Consider the following 17,571-nt stretch of genomic DNA (forward strand, 5'->3'; position numbering starts at 1 on the left):
CTACGTTTACTCAAGCACAAGATCTGAGTACTTCTACTTTTACTCAAGCACAAGATCTGAGTACTTCTACTTTTACTCAAGTACAAGATCTGAGTACTTCTACTTTTACTCAAGTACAAGATCTCTGATTAAAGGCCATGTTCTTGTGGCCATCTCTCTTTTGGTAGTTATTTCGCTTAAATCCACAAGAGGGCAGTGCTGATCATAGGTAGCAACACCCTTGTAAATAACCACTCTGTTGCATGCATCCAAAAGCTTGCCTAAAAGCAGGATATGCAAACCGCGCATACAGTAGCCCACTAAACACAACTCATTAAGCAGAATTGCACATTTAAGAATAATTAATGTAACCGTGGAGTAGATTTACTAAGTAGCAGGAAATACAAAAAAAGCAGAAATGTCGTATTCAATAGTTCTTTGGGGAAGTTGATCTTTGAAACAGGAAAATCACGAGCACCCAACCCTCCCCCTCTTCGCGAGTCACGACTGATTGTATTTTCTGTTCCTGCATCTGTTGCATGTTGTGTCGGATAATGCGCAGTCACTTCTCTCCTTAAAAGTCTGAAAATGAGCGATCAGAGAAAAAACGCGTTAAAAACAATACTCCAGCTGACGTGCCAACTTTTCTGGGTATGTAAGACTCGTTTGTGTTTCCTGTCGATACATATTGCCAATGATCACATCAGCTTGACGCAATTATTGCTGAAGTAATGTTCGTCTTTTTGGGATAAAGCAAAGAGAAGTCTCCTCTGTGTTTAAATAAGACTCACATGTCACATGATACGACTGTGTGTGTGTGTGTGTGTGTGTGTGTGTGTGTGTGTGTGTGTGTGTGTGTGTGTGTGTGTGTGTGTGCAGGGGCGGACTGGGGGGGGAAAGTGACCCGGGGATTAATTGACAGACAGGCCCACTTAATGCGCGGCATGTATCGGCCGGCCGGCGACGAAAGTATGTTACTTATGGGCCGGGAAGATTTTTTTTTAAATGTTGAAGTTAAATGCATCAATTTGGTCCATTTTGAGAGCAAAATTAGGGACTAAATCTATGGCAGTCAGTAGAGGCTTGGACTGTGAGCCGCAGGGTCGCCGGTTCAAGTCCCCGACCAGACCTATTTGGAGTGTGGACTTCTACTTGGAGAGGTCCCAGTTCACCTCCTGCCCTGCCGTGGTGCCCTTGAGCAAGGCACCAGACAAGGCTGTACCTTTAGTAACACACACAGCACCGGCCCACCGGGGAAACTCCCGGTATTCCCAATGGCCAGTCCGCCCCTGGGGTGGGGGGGGTGGGTGTGTGTGTGTGTGTGTGTGTGTGTGTGTGTGTTTGTTTACAGGAAATAAGTAGGAGTGTGTATGTACTCATTTATTTTCATTTGACCTTAAACACCTATTTTGTATAAACTACTTTAGGCATTCCATTACATACCTGGAAGTGTATTTTCGGCTATGTTTAGGTTTTCTGTTTTTATCATTTCCATATTGTTTTCATTTTCTTATTGACATGTTACTGAGTCATATTGTAATAATTCAATAAGGTTATGTGCTGACTAACTGTGTTTTTGCTAAATTAGTTATTTTCAAGTAGAGTTTTAAGTCTTACAATTTCCCTCTTTCTGTTTTACTTTCCTTTTGGCTAAAGTATTATGCAGAACAATGAGATGTTTTAAGAGACTATAAATATTCCATTACATTTATAACCAGCTTTAATGGCCAAGTACACATACATACTTTGTATAAAAATCTAATTTCTCTTTAACCTTTGAGAGCGTACAGGTGTTGATATACAGTAGAGTAGGGGTGTTCAAACTACGGCCCGGGGGCCAAATGCGGCCCGCGGACCATTTTGAATCGGCCTCAGCAAATTAAAAAAGTTTAATGGAATACGGCCCACAAATGAAACGTGTGCTTGTCTTATATTATACTTCTTAAATATGAATGTAAAAATATATTACACAGTAGTATTCATGTGTTAATACGACCACTTTTCAAATAAATTCGGTCAATTAAAGTTGGAAACATTTTCTAACATTGATACGTTGAACGTTGATAAGAAAAAAGCCCAATGACTTATTTACATAACAAGCTTGAAAAAACCCTTCCTATTTCTCCTTATTATAATCAATCTGAGGCTTCTGTTTTAAAGGTCCCATGTCATGGCCATTTCTACTGATCATAATTCCATTGTTGAGGTCTACTAAAATAGATTTATATTGTGCAATGTTCCAAACTCACATGTTTCTCATACAGCATCTCTGTATAGTCTGTGTATTCACTCTCTGTTGGAGCTCCTGCCCCCCCCCTCCCTATGAGCCCAGTGGCCGTCTGCGAGACAGCGAAACCCAGCTCGAAACCAGCCCGAACACACACACACACACACACACACACACACACACACACACACACACACACACACACACACACACACACACACACACACACACACACACACACACACACACACACACACACACACACACACACACACAGCCTCGCCGCGAACCCGCCGTCTCAGGGAGGAGAAATTGGCGGAGCTGCAGCTGAGAAAAGATTGAGTGTGTGTGTGTGTGTGAGGAAGTCCGCGGATTGGTCCATTTGGGTATGGGCACGTCACTGTACCCAGGAATAAAAAGAGAAATGTCCAACGAGGCGTTCTGGGGCAGCATAGACAGGTCTTTTCTGTGTTAGAGTTTTACTCACTACAGGGTGTACTTTGAGGGTGTTGACTCTGCAGACCGTTTACATGCAGAAAAACCTACATAACACAAGGGGACGGGTAAGAACCGGAAAAGCATAACATGGGACCTTTAAGGGCTGAGCTGCCAACACTCACAAGCATCATTTACCTGCATTTGATAGATTTGGCTAACTTATAACTGAACTTATGACGTAATATACCTCTAGTGAGTGGCCCAGCCCTTCGTATATTTTTCTCTATGTGGCCCTCGGTGAAAAAGGTTTGGATACCCCTGATATAGAGCAAATGTATGTAGAAATATTGTGTCTGTTCCTTCACCAGGTGGTGGGGTTGGTGGTGGGCATGGGCGGGGTCTACCTGCTGATGAAGTACAAGCAGAGCAGCGTATTTCTCTCTCAAAGCCACTTCCCCCTGCCCGCTTACCTCGCTCTTGCCAGCGCTGTGTTGATACTCGTCTGCGGGGGCCTCGGCTCCTGGCTGAGCATCAGAGATTCCATCTTTCTGCAGGGACTGGTAGGTAGAGGTGTGTGGTGTGTGTGTGTGTGTGTGTGTGTGTGTGTGTGTGTGTGTGTGTGTGTGTGTGTGTGTGTGTGTGTGTGTGTGTGTGTGTGTGTGTGTGTGTGTGTGTGTGTGTGTGTGTGTGTGTGTGTGTGTGTGTGTGTGTGTGTGTGTGTGTGTGTGTGTGTGTGTGTGTGTGTGTGTGTGTGTGTCCTAGCATTACTATACTTGTAAATCTTTTTACACAGTCACTTATGGGGACAAATTGGAGGTCCCCATAAGGGGGATCATTAATTTTAGGGTGAATACTTGGTTAGGGTTAGGCATGTGTTGGTTAAGGTTAGGATAAGTCTCCAGGAAATGCATGTAAGTCAATGTAATGTCCCCTGAATTGATGTATACATGGTGTGTGTGTGTGTGGTGTGTGTGTGTGTGTGTGTGTGTGTGTGTGTGTGTGTGTGTGTGTGTGTGCGTGTGTGTGTGTGTCGGTGTTCCAACTGTACCTAATACAGTTTTTCTCCAGTTTGTTTATCTGCTAGTGTTGGTCTTTTGTCTGGAAAATACGGCTTCAGCGTTGGCTTTTTTTCACACTACAAAGGTATAAAAGTTACACAATGCACTGAACAGCTGTTCTCTCATGACACTGCAGATCATTCTGGCTAAATGCATGTTTATGTTTTCTTCTGTGTCTTCTGTTGTTTTTGTTTAGCTGGAGTCAGAGTTAACTCCTCTCAGTGGAGTGTTTCATAACTACACAGGCAGCGGCCATGACCCTGACTCTCAGGCTGTGGATGCTACACAAGCAGAGGTGTGTTCAGTCAAACTCATGTCAGCTGCTACATGTGAGCATCTAATACCCCAAGCATGTGTACAATGTGTAATATTGATGTATCACGCCACTGATCTACTTTTTAAATCATCCAAAGCAGAAGCGTGTATATTTATCGTACGAATAACCCAACTTACCTTCATGGCAATTTGGTAATGTGTTGTTATTTTTCATTAAAATTAATATTCCGTGTTAAAAGGCGTACGGTTGGGAGGATTTGTCATGCTTGACATGCGTCTTCATGAAAGTTGGTCCTCATTTGCTCGATCTCAATTCCTTTCCAAAAACGGATCTATCACAAATGTTTTTTCCAAACTAAACACATCACAATAACTCCAGTTTAGAAGACCTATTTTGGAAGTGATGGGGTGTTGTGTTGACCGATTCCCATTAGTTGCAGTGCTGTGGAGTGCATGGCTACAGGGACTGGCTGGAAACCTCCTGGTTTAACAGCACCGGAGGACTCGTTCCTCACAGCTGTTGTAACTCTACTTTCACCTCCTGCAATGGCGCTGTGGACCAACCGTGGCAGCTATACACACAGGTATTAACTCAGAAAACATCCGAACAATCCAGCAGGAATGTCTGTACACTCTTTTCAAATGTGTATCTCTTTCAGGGCTGCCAGGTGAAGCTAGAGAAGAGTTTACAGTTTGTGCTGAGATTTATCATCTGGGGCTCCCCGATTGTTTTTTTCGTGGAGGTGAGAAAGACTGCATTACATTTTTCCGCCTATTTATTGTGACTATACTTGATATTGAATGCACCCTGATTGGAAAACATCACACAGCATTATGGTAAATGTACTGTACTTATAAAGCAGTCTTTTCGACCCCTCCAAAGCGCTTTATATACTACGAGTCATTCACCCATTCACACCTCATTCATGCACTTGCTTTCGGGAAGCTAACACACACTCACACACCGTCGGTCACCAGGAGCAACTCAGGGTTCAGTATCTTGCCCAAGGATACAACCAACAACCTTCTGGTTCAAAGACGACCGCACTCCCTCACAGCCACGGTCGCCAATTAACATTAACATGCCTTATACAGTTGTTTGGGAGCATTTACAGCATATACTGAGCCATGGCTACAACTAACGATTATTTTCACTATTCATGAACCTGACAAATATGTTCTGGTTGTGTCTCTGACAAATCGACATCACAGTTTTCATAGCCGAAGTTGACTGCAGTCTTTCTACTTCATTTAAATATTTCATTGAGAAAAATGTGTCTGCTAGGTTTAAGAAGTTAATCGTTGAGCATTGTTTAAGTTGGCTGCTAACCTGAGCATCAACATGTGTTCTTTCCTCCCATCATGCAGGTTGTGTTGTTTCTGACGATGACACAGCTGATGACTCAGACTGACCAAACCGTCATGGAATATAGAATACTAGGCAAAAACTAAAGTCACCGTTACAGATGGGACTGCTTTGTACTTTGCACAAAAACTATCTAACTACATTATGTCATAGTCTAATGTTTGAATTATTGTAGATTGTGATTGTAAAGGATTTTCCCTGAAGCATGAGCTCTCCTCTGCCACACCACTTCTCACAGCTTTACTCCACTACATGTGACATCAAAGTAATGCATTTGTTGTGTAATGAATATGGATATTTCTGAAACCAAAAAGATGACTTTAGCTCAGGACAGACCCCTTTTTGCCTGTGCCTGAATTGTTTTCAAACACTCCGGTATAGCTTTGTTGAACGAATATAAGTAACATAATAAGTGACATAATGGATCGGATAATAAAGCAATATTTTGTTGTTTCCACGGTTCATGATCGTTGGTGTTTAAGCACTTTTTGACTGCTGCTGTTTTTAATAGCCATGATTAATTTCTAAGGAGAAAATCAACTGAAGCTTTGGTTAGCTTGAACAGTGCTGTGGATCACACTTGCACTTTATTATCTGAATACTAATATTTGTTCGACACACATTTCGTGTCTTGTTCTGCACACTGAGTGTCTCAATAAATATGTGCACATCATTTTTTGTCTTGCTCATTAAATCCAATATTTAAAGAAACATTTAAATTGTAACTCGTCCATGGCAAGAAATGTGCTCATGATTGATGAGTGTGATGACGACAGAAATCACCTTAAAGTATTGGTTGAACATGATTTATATAATATGAGCTTTACAAGTCTGTGTACCTTAGTTTGAAAAAAAACAAATAATAACAGACTTGTCTTAAAGGGGGGTAGGTAAGTTTCAGAAACCGGCTCGAGATACACTTTTTGTTATATTCCATGGAATGCTCTTAACATCCCGATAGCAATGAATATCTGAAGTGCTTTGACAAAAAATCCATAAAAAAATGTCATCTGTAGAAGCCGTGATACTGTAAAAAGTACAACCAATTGGATGGCCTACCTGCCTGTCAGCCTCCCATCGGGGCACACACTTATCTCGTGCCCTCATTGGTCATGTGCGCGTTCGTGTGTGTTGGAGGAGGGGCTCTGTAAGGCAGTGGCAGATTTTCTCCGGTTGTGTATTTTCAAATTCTAGCGATCTCGAGCCGGTTTCTCAAACTTACCTACCCCACCTTTAAAACATCAGAATCAGAATCAAGTTTTTTGCCAGGTACGTTTAGACATACAAAGAATTTGCTTTGGTGTCTGGTGGTGTGAACATAATCTAAGATACATACTCGTCTTTACAGTAAAGAATTGAAGTTAGTCTATTTTATTAATGTTCATGTTATACTAAGTCTGTTGCAAAACATTGTTAAACGCCTGGTATAGATTTCCAAAGTCAGTGGGACGAAAATAAATAAATAAATTTAATATCACTGTTTTGGTGGGATTCGTAACCTAAATTGACTATTTTATTTATTTTTGACTAAAAAGAAAATAAGCATCCTATCATTTCAAAAAGCTTTATTGGCATGACCATAATGACATACAGTATTGCCAAAGCTTTTTCCATACATGTACATATCATAGACTGGTACATATACATACATTTTGAACATGAACTACAAAATGTATTAAAAAAAACAGTGAAGGTGAGTTTTGATTATTGTGCAGGATAATTATGAGAATACATGTATATAATACATCAATAAGACAATAATAATACAACCATGAACTGTGTATTTGTTCTTATTACAACAAAATAACAATCCTATCTCAAATATGTATGTTTATTCAACTGATCAACATTTTTACCTTGTTGTTGTGATTAAGAATTACTTATATAATAGTATTTTTAATTGTATTATCCATGTGTGAACTCTTCTCTGTACTCTCCTGTATTTCCCTCGTACTCTGTTGTTGCTTTAACTCCTGAATTTAAGGGTATCAATAAAGTTCCATGTTATGTTATCACAACGTAAGCCACTGTTCATTTAGATCTGTAAAGTGCCTCCATAAACATGAATCTGTTTGCATTGTGCTACTTATTTTTCTATATATCATATTCCATTTATGTACAGACTTTTCTTGCACTATTTCTATTTTATTTGTATTTACTTGCACATCTTACAACAATCTCTTGCACTATTTTATTTCTATTCTGTTATTTCTTGTCTATTGTGTTGTATTTGTTTTATCTCCTATATATATTCATGTTGCATTGGTGGAGGAGCCTGGGACTTAAGTGTATCATTGGCATATCTACACTGTAGCTTCTGTGCACATGACAATAAAGCCTTGAATCTTGAATGTTGATTGATGTTGACAGTCTGGATGTTGTTGACCACGCTTCTTCTGCAGGGGCGTGGCGGGACGTGAGTGGGCGTGGTGGGCTTTGTAACGTAGCTGCTGTTTCTTCCTCCGTTTCTTCTTCTCCACTATTGACTTGGAGGGAAGTGAACGTCGCAAAGAAAAGGACTAAATAGAAGAAAGAAGCAGATACAACAACATTACCCCCAAAAGCTGGTAATGCTAAAATCTTGATACATGTTTTGCACCTGTATTTTTTAATCTTTCGCTGTGTTTTTGTGAGTCAAATGCCAATGAGTGGCATGCAGCTCTGAGGGCCGATGCTAAGCTAATGTTAGCCTCCGTGGCCTGTTAGCAGCAGGCCGCTGGGGTTTAAGCGCGGGGACACACGCACATTCATCCGCGTTCTCCAAAATAGGGCCACGGTGCTTTACGTTAGCTTACCGGCTAGACACAGCCACGACAAACATACACTTTACCTCCCATTAAGTCTATCTGTTTCGTATATATTTAGTAACATTATAACATTGTGTCGTGTTGTTGTCGAACCTGAGTGGACACATGTTTCTCAGAGGAGGGAGTGAGCGTGCAGCTGGTTAGCTGCTAATCAGGCCTGTGCACGTTTCCGAGTAGAAGACCCTTCAGCTGTAACAAATAATAAGAAATGCACGATCAAAACGTGTTCTATGCATGCAGAAGACATCCGTAGGCCACGTGGTTTGTATTTGTAGTGTCAGTCGTTATTATGGCCAAAGCTGTGACGTTCACGTGAAGGAAATGTCGCCCGTTTGCAGCAATGGAGAATATTATCCGGTTTTCTGACAGCTCCAGCTGCTGCCCATGCTCAGGTTACACAACGTCATGCTAGAGTAAGGTTGCTCATTGAAAAAAAAGCAGGTCAAGTTGTGAAACATCAGCTGATATTTCCACTATACTAAGCAGAATATTTGACATCCAAACCCTCATAGTACATCTTCAACCTGACACGCCTCTTTCCCTGGATGTGAAACACAAATGCTTGCAAACCTATTTTCCATTTGGCCTGGCCAGTGACTTAATAAAATCAGTATGGTTGATTCCTTGGAGACCAATTATATTTACTTTTGTATTCTCCTTAAAATGAGCTCTAACTGCAGATCCAGACATGTCTGCTTTTCTCCACAATGATCAGAGTTTGTAAAGTCCCCATCCGTTATGTTCACCTTGATCACAGTGTGGCAATGATTTACAGTCCTAAAACTGGTCGAATGGAACGGCAAATACAGAGGCGGATGTACCCTGCTTTTGCAATGTGAGCGGACAGATCCAACACATTGTTTTGATACAGTTAGTTGTACATCAAATACAAAAGTGTCTTCCACGTACACTTCGCAACACCCAGGAAACGATGTAAGCATGCAGTACTGTTACTCGTTTTAATTAATCAGAAAATCCCTCCCTCAAGAGTTCACAACCTTGTAGAACTTAATGTTGTGATTTTAGAACATCAACTTTGCTCACTTCCACGTTGATCGAGTTGTTTGATTTTGTCTTTAGCCTCTGGAGCAGTGAAGTGTCTTCATGGCAGTTCGTAGAGGACACATAAAGTACATGAAAGTGAGTATACACTGCAGTATGTGACATTAGGACTGGACAATATGACCAACACTGTTATCCCACTTTTTTTATATTGGTCAATATACATTAGTATGTTTTACGAGTATATAGCTTAGGGAAAGAACAGTGAACGTTCACATCTCACTGAAACATGGACTGTCCTGTCCTGAAGGATGTTTCGACTGTCAACGGGGATGTCTTTTAGTTTTCTGGAACTAATGACTGATCATTGAAATGAGATAACATTAAGAGAAATGGCAGGCCAGCTGCCACCAGCTTTGCCCATGTTTACTGGTTTATTACAGGACGCTCATTCATCCTCCCGCCTGGTGTGTCTAACCCACCAGAATACACAATCGCAGCCCTTCTCTTTCATGAATGGACCTCTGTCAGGTTGACCGCTAGCTGGGCTTCCTTTTCAGGCCCATTCCATTTCAGATCCCAGCCAATGTGTCTGCAGAACCGACAGCAGAAGCAACTTTCCAAAAGTATTATGAAGTCATGTTATCAGACTGGACTGCAGACTGACATGTGACTGAGATCATCTGGGGTTAAAAAGCTTTCAAATGTAAAACGTATGCACTGCATTCCCTTGTTTAAACTTCAAGGAGGCTTAGTGTTAACCGCAGACTTGCAGCTGAGATCCTGTCACATGCCTTTGTAATATCATCAGTTACCATTGTGTGGCCTTTAAAGCTTCAACCCTAGGTTTTCTCCTGCGTTAAAAACTGTAATTACACGGCATCCACGGTTTTCCACCGCAAAAATGCTTTGGACAAGTTGGTCACAGCGGGGAGATGCACACATTGCAGCTGTAAAGTACTGCTGACTTATACTCTCTCCCTCTCAACCGCACTTGCTAGCGTTACACACACATCCTATGCGCAGCGTATGCATTAAACAAGTCTGCTAATTGTATAACACACACGTTTTTATATCACATCTAAAAAATGAATTTGAATCTGGAATACTCAGAAGAACCATGAGGATTTGGCAAATTAAACTAATGAAGGTTTTATAAAATAGTGTCGTGCAAGTGAAGTATTTAAAGGAAAGAACAAAAAGAAATGTGTTTTTATTTCAAAGACAAAGAATGCAAAGATGTATTACGATTAGGGGTGTAACGGTATTCGTCCCGTACCGTCACGGTTCGGACGTCACGGTTCGGACGTCACGGTTCGGCACATGCAGTCACACGGCGAATATGCCTTTTTTTGCGAGTGGGAAAAAAGTCTGTCACTCAGGGCAGTATTACACTATATATAATCCAGGGGGCGGTGTTGCGCCTAAAAGCCAGCCGTCCGTAAATAACAAATGAAGAACAAGAACACAACAAAACGAACACAATACATGAAGAAGAACAGTTAGCTACGGCGAGTTCACACAACACACAGGAGCTAGAAGACCCACCTGCTTCTTTTAAATCAGGTGTGTGGGAACATTTCGGGTTCCCTGTGGACTACAACAATGATGTTGTGGATCGGACGAGGGCGGTGTGTCGGCGTTGTTCGACAGCTAGTGACAGCTAGTGGTAACACGTCAAACATGCTCAATCACATCCGAGTCAGTCTCAGTCCCCAGCGAGAGGGTTTTCTCGACGGCAGGTGCCATAGTTACCGCCAACAGATCTGCCCTCACTACTGACAACGTAGACAAACTCATCTTTTTGAAGAAAACCTTGAAAATAGAGTAAAGCTTGAGTACCTTTATTTAGGCATAATGGCCTCACACACTCACAAGTTAATTACACATGTTAGACATTGCTCCTAAAGGTACAGATTTTATTTTATATTTATGTTGTATTTATTTTATATTTTGACATCAGGAGATGTCATACAGTTCTGTATTGCCTTTTATTGATTGTGATTGAAACACTTTCTTATTATTTATTTTAATATTTTCAAGACATTCTTTTTAGTTGTTCAGCTTATTTAACCTTTTTGTTTGACATCAGCCATTATAAATAATATGGCCATCTGAATGTGTGTGTTACTGTTTGTATTTGTTTTTAACTGTGTAATACAGTTAATGATTCCAAATGTTAGAGTTCCTTATTTTCATAACAAAACTTGCACGACTGCTAAAAATAAATAACAGCAAACAAAAATTATGCATTTGGGACTTTTTTTTGCTTTTCCTTGTTATACCGAAACCGTACCGAACCGTGAGCCCCAAACCGAGGTACGAACCGAACCGTGACTTCTGTGAACCGTTACACCCCTAATTACGATTGCTGTACGTCTCAGTTTAAAAGCAGGGTACTGTGAAAGTTGGTCGACTTGTTTTACTGGTTTTACCATGGAGTAATTCCCAGCTACGGGTTTCAGCTCTAGTTCTGCGTACCTTGTGTACTTACCTCGTTCTGTTTTTGTTGCGCCCCACCTGGACGATCTGCAGGAGGCGTTTGACATGTCGAACGGTTACGAAGAGCACATGGGAGGGGACGAGGGGAAGGACTCCAAGACCAACCTGATCGTGAACTACCTGCCTCAGAGCATGTCGCAGGACGAGCTGCGGAGCCTCTTCAGCAGCATCGGAGAGGTGGAGTCCGCCAAGCTGATTCGAGACAAAGTCGCAGGTATGCTACTCTCTGAAGTGATAAGACCTGTGACAGACCAGAGGGACGCTTAACCGCAAGTTAAAAAAGAAGGAAATAGATATGGTTACAACCTCTCCATATGGCAGTGGTGGCTCAGCGTTATCACTTAAAGAAAATATTGGCCCATGACTCAATTTATCGGCAGGATATCCACCAAACGCCTGATTTCTGACTCCTGGCTTTTTATTATGCAATATTAAAAAAATCAAAACATTTATTTTCTGTTAGCGTTGGGAAGTAGTTTTCTCATTTATTTCCCCACCATATAGGCTTGTTTTATTTATTCCAACCAGTCCTGTAGACAGTCTCTTTGTTTGTTTCAACTACCATGCAATGTTAAGATTTGTTTTTGTTTTTAAATATTTCTTTGTTTGCAGACTTTTTTTTAAAACTATACAACGTTTTTTTGTTTTGTTTTATTGTTTTCCTTTTTTTTTCTCTAGGCCACAGTTTAGGGTACGGATTTGTTAACTATCTTAACCCTAGTGATGCAGACAGAGCTATCAGTACACTGAACGGACTAAGGCTACAGTCCAAAACTATCAAGGTAACGTGCAATAAGGTGTTCTACAATTGTCAAACCAAAGATGTCATGTCATGTAACTCCTGTGGCTCCCGTGCTGTCCGCTAACTAGCTAGAACATGTCAGTGCGAGGAGGTGATTCTGCTTTTACAGCTCACTTACTGCCCTACCCGACATGTCCGATACCTTTTGATTTTATTTGACACTTCTGACAATTCAATGTATTTAATTCCTTTAAAAATAACATTTTTTTTTGTTGCCGTAATGTTTTGTTATGCTTTTCATTTTTTTCTCAGAGTGAAGATACCTAAAACCGCTGCACAGATTATTGTATTTTCTACTAGAATAGTTTTGAAAAAACCTTGAATTAGTTTTATTTAAAAAATACAGATAATTGCCGCTGTGAATCCCGAGAAATCGCTTAAATGTTATTAGATTTGTATATCATCGTACTTCACTAGTTTTTTTTTGTTCGTGTGTAACAGTGGCGTTTTAATCTGGAAATTGTTGCTTCCTGTTGCTAGGTTTCATACGCACGGCCCAGCTCTGACACCATTAAGGATGCCAACCTGTACATCAGCGGCCTGCCGAAGGCCATGACCCAGAAGGACGTGGAGGACATGTTTTCACGCTTTGGACACATCATTAACTCTCGTGTGCTTGTGGACCAGGCCACAGGCACGACAGGTGAATAAACTCCTTACTTTTCCAACTCTTCTCAGTAACATAAAGCGCCTCGATTGGCTGTCAGTCAGAATAGACGGTCACCGCCCCGCTCTCCTGTTCCCAGGCGCTTCCCGCGGGGTGGCTTTCATCCGGTTTGACAAGCGGGCGGAGGCAGAGGAAGCTGTCAAAACTCTGAATGGGCAAAAACCACCCGGAGCCGCTGAGCCAATCACGGTGAAGTTTGCCGCCAACCCGAACCAGGTGAAGAACACGCAGATCATCTCTCAGCTCTACCACAACCAGTCCCGGCGCTTCGGGGGGCCCGTGCACCACCAGGCGCAGCGCTTCAGGTGAGAGAAGTTGTTCATGTTTGCATACTCTCAGTACATGATGGCTGCCATTGCTCTGTTTGTATATTAATGTCAGACTGAGCTGAGCAATTGATGATCGCTTAAAGGTCACCGATTGTGCAAAATACACTTCTTCATGTCTCTTCTACATCAACATGTGTCCCCTCTTCTTCATGTCTCTTCTACATCAACATGTGTCCCCTCTTCTTCATGTCTCTTCTACATCAACATGTGTCCCCTCTTCTTCATGTCTCTTCTACATCAACATGTGTCCCCTCTTCTCCATGTCTCTTCTACATCAACATGTGTCCCCTCTTCTTCATGTCTCTTCTACATCAACATGTGTCCCCTCTTCTTCATGTCTCTTCTACATCAACATGTGTCCCCTCTTCTTCATGTCTCTTCTACATCAACATGTGTCCCCTCTTCTTCCTGTCTCCTCTACATCAACATGTGTCCCCCTCTTCCTCATGTCTCTTCTACATCAACATGTGTCCCCTCTTCTTCATGTCTCTTCTACATCAACATGTGTCCCCTCTTCTTCATGTCTCTTCTACATCAACATGTGTCCCCTCTTCTTCATGTCTCTTCTACATCAACATGTGTCCCCTCTTCTTCATGTCTCTTCTACATCAACATGTGTCCCCTCTTCTTCATGTCTCTTCTACATCAACATGTGTCCCCTCTTCTTCATGTCTCTTCTACATCAACATGTGTCCCCTCTTCTCCATGTCTCTTCTACATCAACATGTGTCCCCTCTTCTTCATGTCTCTTCTACATCAACATGTGTCCCCTCTTCTTCCTGTCTCCTCTACATCAACATGTGTCCCCTCTTCCTCATGTCTCTTCTACATCAACATGTGTCCCCTCTTCTTCATGTCTCTTCTACATCAACATGTGTCCCCTCTTCTTCATGTCTCTTCTACATCAACATGTGTCCCCTCTTCTTCATGTCTCTTCTACATCAACATGTGTCCCCTCTTCTTCCTGTCTCCTCTACATCAACATGTGTCCCCTCTTCCTCATGTCTCTTCTACATCAACATGTGTCCCCTCTTCTTCATGTCTCTTCTACATAAACATGTGTCCCCTCTTCTTCATGTCTCTTCTACATCAACATGTGTCCCCTCTTCTTCATGTCTCTTCTACATCAACACGTGTCCCCTCTTCTGCATGTCTCTTCTACATCAACATGTGTCCCCTCTTCTTCATGTCTCTTCTACATCAACATGTGTCCCCTCTTCTCCATGTCTCTTCTACATCAACATGTGTCCCCTCTTCTTCATGTCTCTTCTACATCAACATGTGTCCCCTCTTCTTCATGTCTCTTCTACATCAACATGTGTCCCCTCTTCTCCATGTCTCTTCTACATCAACATGTGTCCCCTCTTCTTCATGTCTCTTCTACATCAACATGTGTCCCCTCTTCTCCATGTCTCTTCTACATCACATGTGTCCCCTCTTCTCCATGTCTCTTCTACATCAACATGTGTCCCCTCTTCTTCATGTCTCTTCTACATCAACATGTGTCCCCTCTGTGGAAAGAGACTCTGAAAGTTTCAGGAACAAAGATTCTCTCTCTTTTTGATCCATTTCTATAAAAACCTGTCTGAAAATGAGCTGATCAGATTTTGTCCACTTTGTGATGTCATAACGATGTGTTGTCTTGTGTAACCATTAGCCAATCAGCAACAAGGTAACCCCTCCCCCCACCTTATCACCTGAATCTCCTCTAGAGCTCCATTGAGTTCTTTCTAGCCAAATCTCTCTCAGAGGGGCGTGGGGAGGGGCTCCTTGTTTTCATCTAAAGTAACAGACAGAGAATCAGCACTTTGGAAACAGGGCTGAAACAGAGGGGATTATGGGTAATGCTGCAATGATCTGTTTGGTGTTTCAGCCAATCAGAGACAGGCTCTGGATATATCTGAGAGCTATAATATATTGATGAAAAACAGTATAATAGGGGAGCTTTAACACCAGCAGAGACTTCAGTCCTGTCGTATAGCAGGAGAGCCCATGCTGTTTGCATAAACGGGTCATTATATAATTAAACAGTCTCTTTGAGTTCAGAGTCATTGTTGAAGCCACAAGTCCTCTAAACTCTCCTGTGTTCCAGGTTTTCTCCCATGGGCGTTGATCACATGAGCGGCGTGGGGAACGTCAATGTGCCCGGGAACTCCAACTCCGGCTGGTGCATTTTCATCTACAACCTGGGCCAGGACGCCGACGAGAGCATCCTCTGGCAGATGTTCGGCCCGTTCGGCGCCGTCACCAACGTCAAGGTGATCCGAGACTTCAACACCAACAAGTGCAAGGGCTTCGGCTTCGTCACCATGTCCAACTACGAGGAGGCGGCCATGGCCATCGCCAGCCTGAACGGCTACCGGCTCGGAGACAAGATGCTGCAAGTGTCCTTTAAGACCAGCAAGGGCCACAAGTAAAGAGAGCGGGACAATCGGGTGTAGAGGAGAGATGGAGGAGACCTGCAGAGAGCAGAAGTACGCATTTTCAAAGTCTGGCACATCCCTTTGGTTTTTAGTGTATTCAGAGATGTTCACTCTTCTGCACCTTTGTACTTGTCTGAAAGAGTGTTGAGGCTTTTGTTTCTCATCTTTTTATACTCATGCTAGAGGCTTGAGAGACACTCGGTAGTTTTAATGTTTAGTGGGGGGGTGGAGAGGGTCAAATCCCATGATTCCCCCGGATAACTTTTTGAAAATTATCTAAAAATACTGTCCGTATCTGTTGCATGTTTAACTGTGGGGACTAGATAAAGGAGGCCGGCTAATGGTTCTGAGCACTGCACAAAAAAATAAGGAAGGTCGCACAAATCGTTCTCAAAGTGTTGACATGTTTGTGGATGAAAAAAAAAAATGCGGCGGACATTTTCCTTGCCAGTGGTTGTTTTGGAAAAGTAGTGCTGTGTTCTGGATCCTCGTCATAAGTAGAGCTCGAAGCCTTAAACGATCATCCAGTGGAGACTCAGACCTGCAGCGCTGCTCACCGTCTCACTGAGTCAATCTAAGAGCAAAGCACTTTTAACTTCTCTGCTTTCGGTTACTTTGAATATCAGTCTTTTTGATGTTAACCCAGGACTCATCCTCCAACCATTTGAAAACACGACTAACTCTGTAGGGAAATGTTTCTGTTGTTGTTATCCCCGTGTAAAGTGTCTTTTTAATATAAGTTGCATTTCAGGAGAAACCTGTTGAATATGAACCCAATGAGATGAGATGAGAATAAGATGGACCAAAGGCAGGGAGAGATTTGATCCCTTTACTGCAGACAAACCAGTTTAAGGTAGATTTATACCTTGTGTCGATGTTTGTTTTGAAAAGGTACTATGGTATATCTGACGGAGCAACATCACTTTGTCTCTATGCCGTTTTGTTTTTTTATTTTTATTCTAAAGGCAACGTTTTCTTATCTGTTAGCAACTTGTTTTAGCCAGTGCTCATCTCAAGTTTGAAGAGAAATGAATGGCCTTTTGTTAATTATCTCATTTTTTGATTTGCTTTCTTTTTCTTCCTTTATTTTGTTTTGGTAGTTTCACTTTGAACATAAACCATTAAATTTTATTTCTTTTTGCCGAAGGTTTGGTTTGTTTTCTTTTTTTAAATTAACCTTTTTTTTAAAAAAGATTTGGTTTGAATTTTGTTTCTATTATTTTTCGCGTACCAAATCTGCAGTGTTTGATAAAAGCTGTTACAGAAAGTGTTTCCTCTGGAGGCTTTGGCACCTCCGAGACGGCCTAAAAAAACATGGACCAATGTAAGTTGCTAAAAAATATGATGTTACCTGTACACAGACACTTGAAGGAAAGTCCTAAAGGCATTTCATGAAGCAACTTTGATATAAATTGCCGTTTAAACCACTGAATAATAACACAATCTGTAACTGTAAGCTGTCCTTTTGCATTTCAGTGAGTTCTACAAGACAATGGGGAAATGTACATTAAGATACATTTGATTGGTTAGCTTGAGGAATAGATATCGAACGCCACTGATGCACAACAGAACTAGTTTCACTTTCAATCGTCCAGTATGTGTAGTGTGCATTAGAAACACTTATATCATGCATTTAGCTGCATATCAAAGCTCCTCTTTAAATAATGTAGATCTTGGATTTTTAGCTTGTCTTGT

At 41.7% G+C, this 17,571-nt stretch overlaps 3 protein-coding genes and 1 long non-coding RNA gene across 10 annotated transcripts in view; 2 read left to right on the top strand and 2 right to left on the bottom strand.

Annotated features, from left to right (window-relative positions):
- LOC117467748 (immunoglobulin lambda-1 light chain-like) overlaps positions 1-17,571 on the bottom strand; it is a 156,775-nt gene that overhangs the window by 7,530 nt on the left and 131,674 nt on the right. The gene's annotated exons all lie outside the window — the stretch shown is intronic.
- tspan37 (tetraspanin 37) lies at positions 424-6,017 on the top strand. The gene is made up of 7 exons (XM_034111596.1): positions 424-630; positions 3,013-3,204; positions 3,713-3,787; positions 3,899-3,997; positions 4,413-4,562; positions 4,638-4,721; positions 5,347-6,017. The coding sequence occupies exons 1-7, from the start codon at positions 568-570 to the stop codon at positions 5,428-5,430; spliced, it is 747 nt and encodes a 248-aa protein (XP_033967487.1). The 5' UTR covers positions 424-567; the 3' UTR covers positions 5,431-6,017.
- On the bottom strand, positions 5,339-11,753 carry LOC139436022 (uncharacterized). Its single transcript, XR_011645233.1, has 2 exons — positions 11,674-11,753; positions 5,339-7,908 (listed from the first exon to the last, which is right to left on the bottom strand). It is a non-coding gene; the product is annotated as an uncharacterized lncRNA (long non-coding RNA).
- On the top strand, positions 7,821-17,022 carry elavl1a (ELAV like RNA binding protein 1a). 3 transcript variants are annotated; one of them, XM_034111591.2, is made up of 7 exons: positions 7,821-7,911; positions 9,232-9,291; positions 11,677-11,869; positions 12,334-12,437; positions 12,938-13,100; positions 13,204-13,429; positions 15,546-17,022. In XM_034111591.2, exons 2-7 carry the CDS (start codon positions 9,256-9,258, stop codon positions 15,868-15,870), a joined length of 1,047 nt encoding a protein of 348 aa, XP_033967482.1. In that variant the 5' UTR covers positions 7,821-7,911; positions 9,232-9,255; the 3' UTR covers positions 15,871-17,022. The 3 variants fall into 3 exon arrangements, with proteins under 3 accessions (XP_033967482.1, XP_033967483.1, XP_033967484.1); XM_034111592.2 differs by having other exon boundaries at positions 11,689-11,869; XM_034111593.2 differs by lacking the exons at positions 7,821-7,911; positions 9,232-9,291; positions 12,334-12,437 and having other exon boundaries at positions 11,780-11,869.

Source organism: Pseudochaenichthys georgianus, chromosome 22 (assembly GCF_902827115.2).
Source record: "Pseudochaenichthys georgianus chromosome 22, fPseGeo1.2, whole genome shotgun sequence".
In the NCBI taxonomy this organism is placed as follows: domain Eukaryota; kingdom Metazoa; phylum Chordata; class Actinopteri; order Perciformes; family Channichthyidae; genus Pseudochaenichthys; species Pseudochaenichthys georgianus.